The sequence below is a fragment of the Kogia breviceps genome, chromosome 9 (assembly GCF_026419965.1).
Source record: "Kogia breviceps isolate mKogBre1 chromosome 9, mKogBre1 haplotype 1, whole genome shotgun sequence".
Classification (NCBI taxonomy): Eukaryota; Metazoa; Chordata; class Mammalia; order Artiodactyla; family Physeteridae; genus Kogia; species Kogia breviceps.
The window spans coordinates 96,975,786-96,991,179 of NC_081318.1; the positions used below are offsets into that span (position 1 = coordinate 96,975,786).

The following is a 15,394-nucleotide window of genomic DNA, read 5'->3' on the forward strand; positions in this document are numbered from 1 at the left end:
AAGCTTTATGCATAATTGCCCTAAACTGAAATCTACCTAAATGCCCATCAAGAGTTGCAGAAACATTGTAGAATATTCACACAATGGAATTCCATACACCACCGAGAATAAATGATTTATAACAACATGTAATAATATGAAGGAATCTCACAATTTTGAGTGAAAGAAGCTAGGCATGTGACACTTAATTCAATTTATATAAAGTCCAAAAAGAGGCAAAATTATCTATGCTGTAAGAAGTCAAAATAAAGATTATCTTGGAGGAGAGATGGGGAGTGATTGAAAGGAGCATAAGGGAGTCCTCTGCGGGTACTGGCCAAATTCTGTTTTCTCAATCTGTGTGCTAGTTCCATGAGTATATTGAATTTATGAAATTGTATCAAGCTGTGCTTATAATACTTTTAATATATGTACTTTTTAGTATGTGTATTATGCATCAATAATTTTTAACCTGAGAGTTTTGAACCCTAAGCCACACTTTTTTTCTATACTCTCGCCAATAAATATTTAAACACAGAATATGTACTTGAAAAAAAAATCCAAGAAGATATATATATATATATTTTTATATATACACATACATTTTACAGTTAATTTCAGTACTTGGAAGAATCTCAGTGTAACATTTCTATGAATACTTTCAGAAGCAGAAGAAGTCCAATTTTGAGTCCAACAGAATATTTATTCAAACTTGCTGGGCTAGCCATAGTGTTTGCTGTTGTTATGATTGTTACCTTCCAGTTGGTTTCTGGATATGCTTATCATGTTACGGATCATGGTTTAGGGTGACATTTACCAAGACAAGTGAGCACTGACAGTGAGAAGTCATCGCTCTTGTGAAATCAAATCGGCAATCAGGCTCCATTTTGAGCTTCTTACTACGGGAAAACTTCCATCTAATGAAATCTTTTGTGTCAGCTTTAGATACTGAAACCTCAGCTTGCTCACCAAGTTAGAATATGCTCTGTTATTCTTTGTGCTGACAGGAATTAGAACTAAAGTACAGGCTTTAGACCCAAAATCTGAAAATAAGTGTGTCACAGCTTCAAAGATGAGGATTTTAGTAATAATTATAGTTTTAGTAATAATTTTAGTAATAATTTTCTGCTATTCAAACATAACTATCATACTCATTTGTTTCCTTGAACACCGGAAGTACAAACTTCACAGAAATTAATTCTAATTTTGTCTGTACATGCAAATTAATATGGTTCTCAAGCAACCCTTCCTGAACTTACACCAAGGGAAAACTTAGTGTGGAAATCTGGCAAGTTATGGGATCAACAATAGTAGTCTATTACTTTTATAAATTCTCAGATAGTTTAAAACATGTAACAGCACATTTTAAATATCTTTCAGACATACCACGATGATAAAAGAAGACCCCCAAATCTTAAGAAAGCCTAAAACTCCAACAGTAAAAACTTTTTAGAAACTTACTCCAACCTCCTGCCGGTTTGTCAACAGGCTAAAAACATGTCGAGATGTCTCTGTCTTCGATTTAATTCACCCACAAATTACCATCTCGTAATTCATCTTTTAGCTTTCCCAGACCACACTCTAGTCTCAGGATGCTAAATTCCTAGAGGACCCCACTCTCAGCATGTCTATTCTCAGCACACATGCCTCCAATTAATAGCATTTATTAAGTATTTCCTATGTGTGTACCATTTACATCCCCTTTAGCCCTTTCAATAGCCCCATCACGTCTTTTACTAACCACATTTGATACTTGAGGAAGCTAAAGCACAGACAGTTTTCATAACTTACCTCAAGTTCTAATGCTTACGAGTGGTGAAACCTTCATTCCATTCCAGGCACTGAGACTCAGTTATTACACTATGCTGCCTCTGATTATGGACAGGAACTTCAGGCCACATAGCAGTACTATGAATCCTGCCCTTGCTAATACTCCACGCCTACCTTCTAGACCGTAATGAAAATTCTGCCTTTACTCATTCTGTGAAACAGACCTTACTGCTGCTACTCACATGAAGCACTTGGACTTTCTTTCCTAGCATGAAAGAATGTGAGCGTTAGACTTTTCATCACCACCACAGGAGGCCATGGGGCTAGAGCTCAAAGCATTTTTATTTTTTTATTTTTATTTTTTTTGCGGTACGCGGGCCTCTCACTGTTGTGGCCTCTCCCGTTGCGGAGCACAGGCTCCGGAAGCGCAGGCTCAGCGGCCATGGCTCACGGGCCCAGCCGCTCCGCAGCATGTGGGATCTTCCCAGACCGGGGCAGGAACCCGTGTCCCCTGCATCGGCAGGTGGACTCGCAACCACTGCGCCACCGGGGAACCCCTTGATGCATTTTCAATGTCCTTTTTGCTGGCAAACTTGGCAATGACTTGGGATTGGCCATGAAGTACTATTCTGGAGATTGACTAGATCATTCAAGAGTTGATGTCACATAGAGTCCCAAGACAGCACAAAACACAGATCTCAAGTTCACACACACAAAAAGTCAAAATTGATCCCACTGTTAATTATGATGTTTTCCAACTCACATGCAAACATAAAATCCCATTTCAAAAACTTTCAACATCATTAGAAAAACCAGTCACTGTGTATTCTCTAAAATTTATTTACAGTTAATAAGTTAAAAAGCAAAGTACAACCAGATTGTAAATCTTAATCATATGCACATCAAACTGCCCAAGGAAACAATTCGGTTCCATTACAAACAATTGCCTTCTACTGCACTTAAGACATAACAGTCTATCAGAAAATATTTCAAAACACACCAATAAAGTATTATAATAAAGTAAATATTATGTATATATGTCCACTAAAAACCACCAATTTAAAGAGTGCTGATTTTTTTTGTATTCGAATATTTTTAATGTTTCTTTATTGACGAGTTTTCAGAAAAATAGTACTACCATTTGCACGTAGCAAATCAATAAATGTCAGCCACCAGCTTAGTTACACGTGTCCAACGGGGTACTCGAACTTCAACAAAATAAATACACACCACAACAGCAACACTTTGCACTATCAACAATGGAGCTTGCCCTCAACGATCATGACATTCCTGGTTTCTGAAAGGAAAAATAAATTGCTGGTTGACAGGAAGGAGGATAAAAAATGACATCAGGAATCCCCAAAGGTTAGCGGAGATGCCAGTCACCACATTTAGGCACTCAAAAGTTAAAAATGAAATAAAAGCATAGCAAGGTGCAACTTCCTCCTAGCTTCCCCCTCTACTTGCGCCGTATGAGATATAAGATAATCTTATAAGAGAATGAATAAAATCATGAGTTTTCTTTTAAAAAACTATATACAAACTAAGCTACAGACTCAGAGGACAGGAAATGGATGCCTCACCATAAAGGCCGCCTTGCCAAGCTCCTCTCCACATTCTGCCCAATGTACCCATAAAATACTTTCACTTTCCTGTTAATATACTAACCAACTATCTTAGTTGTTTCTTCACGTTTTAGAGGCTGTAACGTAGGCTTTGCTAAAGAACAGTTGGCAGAAATAAAGATTTTTTGACATCTTATTTCACAGACTAGAAATGACATGATTTTTAAATAGACCAGATAAATAACATATTGAATTCAAGATGGACAATCAGATCCAAACTGAAATCAGACAGCCCAGATAATCCAAAGAAGCATTTATGCTAGTTCAAGTGCACTAAAGTAACAAGGCATGAGGAAAAAATGTTAAGAATCTCAGTTAAAATAAATGCATGGTGTCAATGGTTGTTTCAGTTTTGAGCTGAGCAGTTATCCTCCCAGCTAGGTCTAATTTCAAAATCCTCTGGGAAACTATCTAGATAAGCTGTACGTTAAAATTACATTCTAATATGGCCACTGAATTCATTTTTTAATTATTATAAAACTATATACAATAGTGAGTGGTACCAATACATATTTTTTCCTCAGGGGCTAGTTAGCTAAAAAACTTTAACAATTTGGGGGTGGGAGGGGAAACCCTATGTATCTGAAATACAACTGGCAATAAGCTAATAACCAAAAGAATATATATATAAGCTTCCTATCACACAAATAAAATTTAACACTTCCCATCAACTATGTAATGACTCACTTTTATTTACTCATGTGACAGTGTTTGTAACAACGCGTTATTATTAAGTAGTGAATAAAAGAATATGAGGCATACTGGGAAACTGGCATCAAGTCGTAGATATATATATATATATATATAATTTTCTTTTTTCTACAAAACAAGAACACTGAAATTAAAGTCACGAAACTCCTACTTACGGACTATTAAACTTGAAAAACTCAATCCAGAAAGCTATTCCATTTGAATTCTAAGAACACAAGAGTCAAAACTTCAACTCTTATTATTCTCCTACGAAGCTGCCAAGCACAGATAAACCTTAATATTGAGGATTTCATATGTCGAGTTCCAGACAGTATGAATCGTCCCATACATAGCAGAATACTTAAATTTGAAAAACAGTGGTACAAAAACACCATTTGACCCTTTAGATATTGCAGTAAAATCTGGCTGTGGCACCACCGGTTAAAAACCATTAAGTCTCGCTGCCACCAATGACCAAAGGCACTTGGATAATCAAGAATTCCACACCGGGCCGAACGATATAAATGCTATCATAAAAGTGTAAAAGAAGGGTCAGTACTGTGTGACTCGCCTGTTCGATTCCTGTGGTCTTCAACTGTCAACAAAGACCGGTTACTGAAAACATAATTATGAATGGAATTAAGATAAAAAAGGAAACTCGTGGAGCAAAAAAGACAACTAATTGTCATGATGTATATAAAAGTGACGGATATTAGTTTGGACATTTCTTGCTATCCAACAACAAAAAGTAAAGAAAGACCTATTTTGCCCAAAGTAACTTCAGCCAGTTATTTGATACCAAGAAATGTCCCCACCCCCTCGAAATCACTAATAGTTCTGAGAATTCTAATGGGTATTCTGTTTATCATTTTAATCACAAGGTTTACACACATTTACTTCTCCTATGTGATTCCCAATTTAAAATAGGTTATTCTTGAACTATACCTGGATTTGTATGTTAGACCAGTACAAGGAGACCAAATCATTTCCAACAGGATTCCATCCATCTCTTTAACCAACACCAGTTCTTTATAACTTTTTTCTTTATCACAAGCCATGTGGTTTCAATGCACTTTAATTTTTATTTAATCAAAAAGAATTTAACAACTCAGCTTTTCCTAAACAGAACTTTATATGAGTTTCAACCATTTTCTTTAGGAGCTCAGCAAATATAAACATTAAATCTCAATATAAAATCTTTAGAAACACCTCAAAAATGTTTAAACAGTTGTAGTTTGCATCTCTTTGTTTGCAATCACTGAGCCCATGGAATTCACAGCATATAAATCCTTGCACTATTAACAGTCATAAGCTTGAATCTCTTAGAAAAATATCCTTGGTCAAAGCTTTGGAATCCGGTTAAAATTAGGAAACGAGTGGGATTCAGAATACCCTGAGCACAAACGGGTGCAACAGCACAAAACAGGTTCGATCTTTCGTCCAGAAAGAGGGGTGGCAGTCGAAAAGAAAAACGGGGGCAGAGGTTGAGGAGCGGGGTGAAAAGCAAGTAGATTCTGGCGTTATTACACAAGCACGAAACCAAATTCCTTTGGAAAAAATAACGACTTCTTCGGAGGACTTCCAGACCAGTGAGGTAGAGTCCAAAGGGAGAAAACGGATCTGCCCCTCCAGTCCTGGAGACGTCTCAGTCCGGGGTACGGAAGCAAAGGACCCTCCCCCACGGGTCCGGCGGTCTCCTCCTCCGCAGCCCCGAGCCGGGAAGGGGCGGAGGGCGCACCTGCCCCGGAGTCCCAAACGGCGGCGCCGCCGCAAGCCCGGGGCGTGGGGCCGGGAACACCAGCCGGTGATTTCTTCGCCCGTAAAGTGCACGAGGGGACGGGGTCCAGGCCGGATCTGTAAACACTCGACTGACACTTGTCCATCCCTCCGGCGGAAGCTCCATCGCCGGCTGGGAGGGCGACGCGGGCCGCGTCTCACGCCCGGGGCACCGGAAAGCGGCGGAGCCTCACCACGGGTTCCAGATTCACTCGCAGGACTTGGTGCGCTTTAAGCCGCGCCGCCGCCAGGCTGCGCTCGCCCCACACGTCGTCGCCGACGCGGATGGTGGGGAAGGTGGTCAGCGTCGGGGTAGCCGCCCTCCAGATCTCCTCCAGGGTGCGGCCCCCGAAGCAGGGCCCGGGCGCCGCGGGCTTGGCGGGGCAGCTCTCCTCGGGGGCCGGCGGCGGCAGCGGCGGGGGCTTCCTCCGGCGCGCGGCGGGCGCCCTGGCTCCGCGGCGCCTCCTCCTGGCCGCCGCGCTCGAGGTCGGCCTGCGCGTCGGGCCGCGGGCGGCAAGGGGTCCCGGGGGGTCGGGGACCAGGGCCCGGCAGGAAGAGTAGCCGTAGACGTCCTTGCTGCGCAGGATATGGGGGGAGAACTGGTGCTTGAGGCTGCAGAGGAAGCTCCAGAGCTCCGCATCCGAGCTCATAAACTCCGTGCTGCGTGGCATGAACAGCTTGAAGGCGTCGCCCAGCGCCTTGGTGCTGTCGGCCAGCGAGAGTTGCGACCGCGAGTACACCACCTTCTCCTCCCGCGCCTCCAGCGCGGCCCCTCCTCCCGCCCTAAAGCCGACGCCCCAGGCGGCCGCGGCCCGGGCGGCCGGGGGCCGGCGCCGCCGCCTTTTCACACTGCGCCGCATCGGAGGCCGCTCGGGGCCGCCCGCGCTCGCCGGGTCCCGCCGCCGCCGTCCCCGCCCGCCTTCGGCTCCGCGGCAGCAGCAGCTGCTGGCGCCTCCCGTCCGGCGCGTCTCTAGCTACTTTTCTCGCCGCCTCCGCCGCCGCAGCCGCCCCTCCCCCTCCGAGGGCGGAGGACGCGGGTGAAGATCCTGCCGACCGGTACAAGATGGCGGCCGGCGCCCACCCCTGGGCTTTGTCATTGGACGGCGCCTCGCCCCCCCTGGCTTCTCTTTCTTCTCCTCTCTTGCCTCCTTTCGCCCTCTGCCTTTCTTTAAATGTGCCCGCCTCAGGCCCCTCCCACCGTAGCCCTGACTCCACCCATTGGGTGCTCTCAGAAGAGGGGCGGGGACTGATGGGGGAGAGGCCAGTTCCTGGTAGATGGTGCTGTGGTGGTTGATGGTGATGGCCCTTGAACGCTAGTCAACAGTTGGGTGGGTATATGGGGAGGGTGCCTTGTCTAGAGTAAGGGGTGGACATCAGCTCCACCTTGGGGAGAGTCACTCTCGGAGTGAGTGGGTGTGCATTTGAAGAGTGAGCTTGGAGGTCTACCAGTCTGAATAACAAAGAGATGTGCCCAAAGGCTGTGGCTTGTATCACTGAAAGGGAATTCGGGTCTAAGTCCTGGGGGGAATGGGCCTTTCACCATTCCCTTCTAAGCCTTCAGAGGCTTCTTTTGCATCTTCATCCAACTCTTCCCGCTTCTGACCCCAATCCATGTCAAACAACGCTAGTGATCCAGAATCATTCAGGTAATATGGACGGCATCAGTGGCATTGTCTCCTTCTAGACAATGGAACCATCTTCACCTTCAAGAGATACTCTGCTTATCGGGAAAGCAAAGCCTTTTATATCCGTAGAAGTAAATGCTCAAGTTGATCAAAGATCAATTACAACAAAGCCATTCTCCTTATGGAAAATAGTATTTTTGAATATATAATTGTTTTTTAAATGAGTGCATTTCACTTTTCATTTAGTTTTATTATGTCCCTTTGCAGCACCATCTCTGTCATTGAGAAAGGATGCAGCTTCACAATCAAAAAGGTTCTGCTGAAGAGAACACATTGTTAAGAACCCATCACCTTTTGTATTTGAGAGGAGGGGATTATGAAGGTTTATAGAGTAATGGACAGTCTTCAGTCATCTTTTCTATCCTCAGTACTTAGTTCAGCGCCTGTCAGATAGTGGGCACTCTATGTTTGTTGAATGAATAGATGAAATACCACTGATAATGTAAAATGATGTGAGAAAGAAAAATACAGTGAACGCTAAGAACAGGACAATTTTATATTTTACATTGCAGTTTTCTCTTAACTCCATTAAAGTTTTAAGGTTAAAAAAAATCGCCTAATATTTAGAACTTTGAGGTAGGCATGCAAATTTTACCCTTCAGTGAGCACCTTATTTGCAGCAGAGAACTAATAAAGCTGAGTTTTGTGATTTGCACATAGCTGCTAATGGTTGCCTCGAATATTTGAGCTGAAAGATACCTAGTTCAATCTCCTTATTTCACAGATGAGGAAATTTGCACCCACAGAGGTTCAGTAATACAGCTTCTTGATAGCAGGACTAGGACTATAGTTTAGGTCTTTGAATTTCTAATCTAGTGATCTTTATATTTCACTACAGGTTTTTCAAATTGTACTGCTCAGACTCAAAGAGGTTAAATAGAAAATGCTTTATGCAAGAGTGGAGTGACTAAAGGACAGAGTATTTCCACTTCGACACCTCCCAGAATTGAGCAGTTTTTATCTGCCGTATATTGGACTTACAGATATTTTCTTAGAACCAGATTTTGTTCGTTTAGTTTCAAAACAAAGGAATAAAGTAAATAAAATGAACAATAAATAAAACAAAAATATTTTGAAAGTTGCTTCTCTACACTAGAGCACCCTCTTCACACATTGGGTTTATGGTAAAAACCAAACATCCTACCAGGAGACCAGTTCTCAACCTACCAAAATCATGGTAACTTTCTGAAGAGAAAATCATTTTCCTAGAAAAGCACACCCTGATCTCAGGACAAGATTATGGAGCCAGTTACCAGCTTCCTAAGTCCTTATAAAGAAGTGTCATTACAACAACTCTTTATATCACAATTAGCTCTCTGGGTAATTCTGGGAACACACACACAAATGTGAAATTTGTATAACTTCCTTTGGAATGCCCCTGCAAGATAGACATAGAAAGTCTCACAGTAAGCCAGCAGAGTAGTAAGGGGACTTCATAGTGAAAGAAAAGGGTAAAATAAGGATTTATGTACTCCTGGTTTCTCATATTGTTATTTCCTCCCTTCCATGTTAATCATATGATAAGTACTTAGGGTTCTTAACTATGGAAACGTTTAGGGTCTTTTGCCACATAAATACCAGGCATCTACGCAAACTTAGCCAATTGATTTCAGTTAAAAGGATAAATCTTTTTATAAGACCATTCTTATTCTAAGAAAACATAAGGTCTCAACAAATTGCAGAGCGTTCAAAGGTTCGTTTTATAATACATACTCATTTAATTTACTTAAAACCAAACAATATGAAGTATTTTTAGGAATTACTATGTCAAACTATTTAAATTATTGTATAATTTTAAATTTGGCATTGTTTGATTTCTCTATTCTTCCGTTTTCACTGTTTCTTATTTTTACATTTCTTCTTGATCTCTACCTTTTGATTAGCTTAAATAGCCCTACAAATGTTTCTTATCCATTCTCCATAAGTGAGTAAAATTTACACATAAAGATAATATATTTCTTCTAGTTCCTGGGACACTCCTAAGACACTATAAGGTTTATGGAAAGTTGGCAAATTAAAATTTTGTTCTTGAGGAAACACTGTTTAAAATGCTGAGTTTATTCCTTTACCTTTCAAGGAGAAAGATGCTTCCTACATATCTGATAAGTAGGAGATAATAAGAATAAACAGAACAAAAAACTACCTCTATGTGTATATTTTCTGAATTTATAATTTCTGTAGTTTAAGAATGAAACCAAGCAGTGATTGGAGAAATTGAAAATAACATATATCTCTTAGCTATCCAGAACTTGTGCTTTAAGATTCCATTTCTATGAAATAATTTGCTTCTTGCAAAGTGGCCAAAAAATAGAAAAGTATCTGGAAGTGGCTGGGAGCATCCACTCTGGAATCAAACAGACTTGGAATCAAACAGATCTTTATAACAAAATACCCTTAGATACATTTTTTATCTTTCTGAGCCTATCTCCTCATCTATAAAATGGGCATAATCTCTACTACAATAGGTTGTTTGGAGGATTGGATGAGTGAACATTAGTAAAACTTTTACTAGAGTGCCCAGATCACAGCAGGCATCCAATAAATAATAGTTATCTTTATTTGTCTTATCTAATTGAGGATTTTACTTGGTTTAACCTATGTATTTCAAGTCCTATATTACAGCGGGAGTCTATAGTTGTTTTTTTTTTTTTTTCTTTCAGTACGCGGGCCTCTCACTGCCGTGGCCTCTCCCATTGCGGAGCACAGGCTCCGGATGCGCAGGCTCAGCGGCCATGGCTCACGGGCCCAGCCGCTCCGCGGCATGTGGGATCTTCCCGGACTGGGGCAGGAACCCGTGTCCCCTGCATCGGCAGGCGGACTCTCAACCACTGCGCCACCAGGGAAGCCCTATAGATTTTTTTAAAGTAATAGATTGATGAGGGGAAAATCAAAATGTTAGAGCGAGAAGGAAATTTAGAGATCATGTAATGAGTCCAACATTCTTAATTCAGATGAGAATAATGAGATGCCAAGAGATATGCCCAAGTTCACACAGCTGAATGGTAGAATACTCTGAACCAGAACCTAGGTCTCCAACTGTTAATTCAGAGTTGTCTCTAACTTTCTTGTATTTAATCCAAGGAGATAGCATTAATTTTTAGTTCAAGTGAAATTACATAGGACATGATTCATCAATTTCAGCCTTTCCATTAGAATCATTATAAAGTAATTCAGATCTTTCTATAAAAGTTATCTCGAAGCTCTGATATGCTCTAAAACTGCTTAATGTAAAATACACACTTAAACTGAGAGGCCGGAACTTCCACTTCCAGGAAGATGAAATATCTGTACCTTTCCTATTCGTCTTGCTACTTCCAATTTAAAACCCTGGACATTATATATAAAATGAACATAACAAGACTGAAAAAGGGAGAAGAGAAAGCAGACAGGCTAAGGATCTCAGAACCCAAAGAACAACACAGCAGTGAGTTCCCTGCGTTCTCTTTTTTTCTCTTTTCTGCACACATCTCAGACTGAGTGCTGGAGAAGACAGCAACCAAGAAATGCCAACAGACATAAAAGACATAAAAGTGCCAACAAAACCTTGTTCTCTCTAGCTTTAGGACCAAGAAAGGAGTAGCCTAGCAAGACAGAAACTTTTAGAAAATTATCGATCTACTGCAGCAAAACACCACCTCCCTCAAAAAAAACACTATGGCTTTTACCCTCATCAGGCTATAACTAGGCACCCCACCACTCTTTTTGGGGTGATGTCAGAGAAGGCCAAATATGGAACCACAAATCTCATCCCTGCTGGGCAGTGAAGAAGCAGTTCTCGGCAAAATCCCAAGGATGAAATTCAAGTTGAGGATGGGGCGGTGAGGACGAGAATAAAACAGTCTAGATCTTCAACGACATTGTTGAACCATCAAACCAACCCTGAGACTACCCACCTCTGGGTATCTAGTTAAGGAATCAGTAAATGTCACTATGACTTAAACTACTGTTACTTGAAGCCAAACACACAGTAACTGACACAGACCCCAGGTGATTGTGACATGCACTGCACACCACCCCCAATGGATGCCCCCTTATGCACCTGCCCCCATTGACTACCAGTGTTAGAGATTTTGCCAAAACTATTTTAGATTTCAAAATATTTCCTGAGAAATTCCCCCACATTCAAGCAGAAGCTCATAATAAATAATCACTGTCTCAAGCAAAACACGATTAATTTGCAAAAATATGTTGGACAAGAAAAGACCAAAAGACCACAGGGTTATGTCATTTGTAAAATATTTCCATTTAAGTTACTTAACTCTTAGTTTTGAAGATTTGTAGCTAGATTTACTGGAACTGTTTTCCCCAAATTGTGGCCAGGAAGATATTTCCACTATCTCATCAAGCTGCTCCACTCTCTGTTTAGTACCTAGACTGTAGCTCAGTGACTCTTCCCTTCTATACAGATAAAGAGAATTAAGGATCCTCTCCCAAACGGGTTTTCCAGCTTTTATTGCACTGTCCCCACCAATGATTTTTCAAACTAATCAGACAGTAGGATATATTTTATATGGTAGTAAACTTTAATATAAAATACATTTATTGTGAAAATGATATTACATTAACATTGATTTTTTTAATGTAAATAAAAAACCTACTCCATAATATCCATATTCAAATATCTATTTTCATATTTCAATAGTTCTAATTTTATATGTCATAGTTTTCTTCACTTAACATATAAATATTTCTTTGTATTTTTACACAATCTGAATACACCATACTTCTACTTCTTCATCGTAATATAATATTTCTTCTACCAAGATGTTCAAATATAATATTTGTGGAATATTTAGGCCATAAGGACACTGTTTTCAGTTTTTCAGGATTGTAAACAATGTTCAAATGCACCCCTTCAGCATTTTTTTCTTCTTTTCATTACTTCCCTAGGATAAATTTCCTTGGTCAAGAAGTAAGAAAAAATTTGAGACTTCTTAATACATATTGTTATATTGATTTCTAAGAAGATCACAACCAAGTTACAATACTTCCACAATATGAGTATGTGTTTCACCCCAACCTTTCCAGAACTGTTTTATATATTTTAAGCATTTTTGCCTGTCTTTAGTTATTAATTATTATTCAGCTTGCATTTCTTCTATTACTAGTGAGAGTGAACATTTTCTCTTACACTTCTTAACTTATATTTACTGTTATTTGAATTATCCCTTCATGGTCTCTCACAATTATTTATTGTGGTCTCTTGGTGGTAAACACTTAAAAGAAAATATATTGGTCTAGTGTGCTATTATAATAATTCTTTGATGACATATCTTGTATATATTCGTTGAAATCTGGAATTAAGATCTACAGAGGCGGTATTTTCTTTAAAGGGTAGTTTCTTATAATTGAACTTATGTAGGCATATACCTTGCTTTAAATTACAAGTTTCTGTTTAGGATGTGAAAAAGCAACTTCCTATGCTCTGTCTTTTACCATTTTCAACATTTTGATCTGTGCTTTAGATAAGATGATGAGTGGTGGATGGGCTAATCAAACTTAGAGATTCCATGGAGAGATAGGAGAGAGCTGATACCTCCTTCTAAACCATCTAAAACAGTGAACCAAATCTTTTAAAATGTAATTTCAAAGAAGCAAGTATAAAGTCTAAATCAGGCGTCTGTCAACTCAACCGTAGAAATATAACATAAAAGAACTATACTTAATAGGAACACATACTTAAAATACCAAGAGGGTTCAGTTGGCAGCAAGCTTAATACGAGTCCATGGTAGGAATTTTGCCCAAGACCTTATGTGATCCTACAACTGTATCAGTCATAATCCCTATTGCTCTGCACTCTTCAGACCATTCCTGGAGTATTACGCATAGTCTTGGGACATTGGCACATGGGAGCCTATTCCCCAGAAGAACGATGTGGAAGAGAAAGTGACTCAACACTGGGTCATGGAAAGAATGGACAGATGGCTTGGATTATTTTCCTTGGAGAATAGAAGTCTCAGGTAGGATATTATTAAGGACTTGCAAACATTTTAATAGTTGTATGTTCTCTAAGGTTCTAAACAGGGAACCAACTAGCCATGGAGCGCTATTGTATGATGAGTAAAAAGCATTCCCACTGGGCAAATGAATTAGAAAAAAGTGTTCCTGTCTCTGGGCAAATAGATTGTTACACTTTGGTACAGAATATGGCAAAGGGAGTACAGCTGCATTTCAGACCCCACTTATCCCCTAGGTCACTTATTTTTGTGCACAGATCGTTCAACTTTATGCAGTGGCCCTAGCTCCATGGTAGGGTCAGTAAACTATGATCATGGATTGAATCCAGCCTATGGCCTGTTTTTGTAAATAAAATATTGCTGAAGACAGCTACACTCGTCTGTATTGTCTATGTCTGCTTTCCCACTATAATGGCAGGGCTGAGCAGTGCCAACGGGGCTGTATGGCCTGCAAAGCATCAAATATTTACTGTTTGGCTCTTTACAGAAAAAGTTTACTAACTCCTGACCTACAATGCTTTTTTAAAAAAATTATTGTTATACTTGACATACAATATTATATTAGTTTCAGGTGTACTACATAGTCATTCGTTATTTTCATACACCATGAAATAATCACTAAAATAAGTCCAGTTACCTTAATTTTCTTCTGCTCACAAATACCAGGATCTTGGGGGGGGGGCAGTTAGGGATTTAAAGAGTGAGTGCTCATTTTTAAGAAGCAGATTTTGGAAAAAAAAAAAATTCACTCTGATTTTCATTTCCCAGAAGCAACCATTTTCAACACTTCTGGCATTTCTCCTGTCCATGTTTTGAAATAACATGCTTATACTGCTATTTCTTGATTCTTCAGTTTTAAATATTATTCATGTATTTCTTACTATGCCAGATGTGGATTCTCCTTTGCTCTACCTCTTAACATATTTATATCACATATTTTTGCTAAATCTGTATCTGGCATTTACATTGCCATGACTATGTAAATAAAGCAAACTTTCTAACCACTAAAGCCTTCCAAAAATAGAAAAATATCTTGTAAGGTTAGTGTGTTCCTGTAAATAACTTCCTGTAAATCCTGGAAGGCAGATATTTTCTTATTTATCTTTGCATCTCCAGTACCTTCTACAGTGCCAGTATATGTGAGGTAATCTTTAAATGGGAATGTTTATTGTGAAAGAGTCTGGCACTTACTATTTCCCAAGAAAGCATCAAAGTAGCCTCATGGGGAAAAAAAGAATCAGAATTCTGTTAGCTTTCCTGACTCTTAGTTAGCAATTTAGTGTTATTGTGATTTGAGATTATAGAGAGTGGTAGAAAAGAGGAAGAGCTGTACAAACTCTCCAGTGCCTCAGGTTTCCAAAGGGCATCCCAAGGTCCTGAATGTGTGGATGGATATAGCACCCATGTGTCACAGCGCACGGATATGGTGGCTTGGATGCAAGTGAAGAGAGGATGTCTAACTTAGATTTAGGACATTTTCACTTCTATCTATTGGAATGCCATGTAAATCTAACAGAATGCCTGGATTTCTGCTAATGTTCAGACAGAACGTGGAGCAGAGCAGGAAATGGCATTCTGTGTAGAACCAGAGAAAATTTTGTGTAACTGAGAGCTATAGCAGAATCAAGCCAGGGCCTTTATGTAACTTTCAAGATAATATCTTGACCTATAGCATGACCACCTTTTTGATAAGTTTTTTAACTGGGATTTTATAATCATTATTTTGCTTTACTTTGTAGTAATGATGACTCTTTCATTTACCCGAAATTACATTTATTTAGTCTATCAATTTGTCTCTCAGTATAAAATGGGGGAGGAGGAGAGGGTGTTATTTTTTATTTAACACAGTGCCAGCCTCTGAGTAAGATGCGTTACCACATGAATTTAAGTAATATACCATGAGAACCAAGA

General features: G+C 39.9%; 1 protein-coding gene across 1 annotated transcript; it reads right to left on the reverse strand.

The window, feature by feature from the left end:
* Positions 1 to 2,571: 2,571 nt before the first annotated feature.
* On the reverse strand, positions 2,572 to 6,995 carry CCDC71L (coiled-coil domain containing 71 like). Its single transcript, XM_059074563.2, has one exon. The coding sequence runs from the start codon at positions 6,698 to 6,700 to the stop codon at positions 5,999 to 6,001; it is 702 nt and encodes a 233-aa protein (XP_058930546.1). The 5' UTR covers positions 6,701 to 6,995; the 3' UTR covers positions 2,572 to 5,998.
* Between the last annotated feature and the right edge of the window lie 8,399 nt (positions 6,996 to 15,394).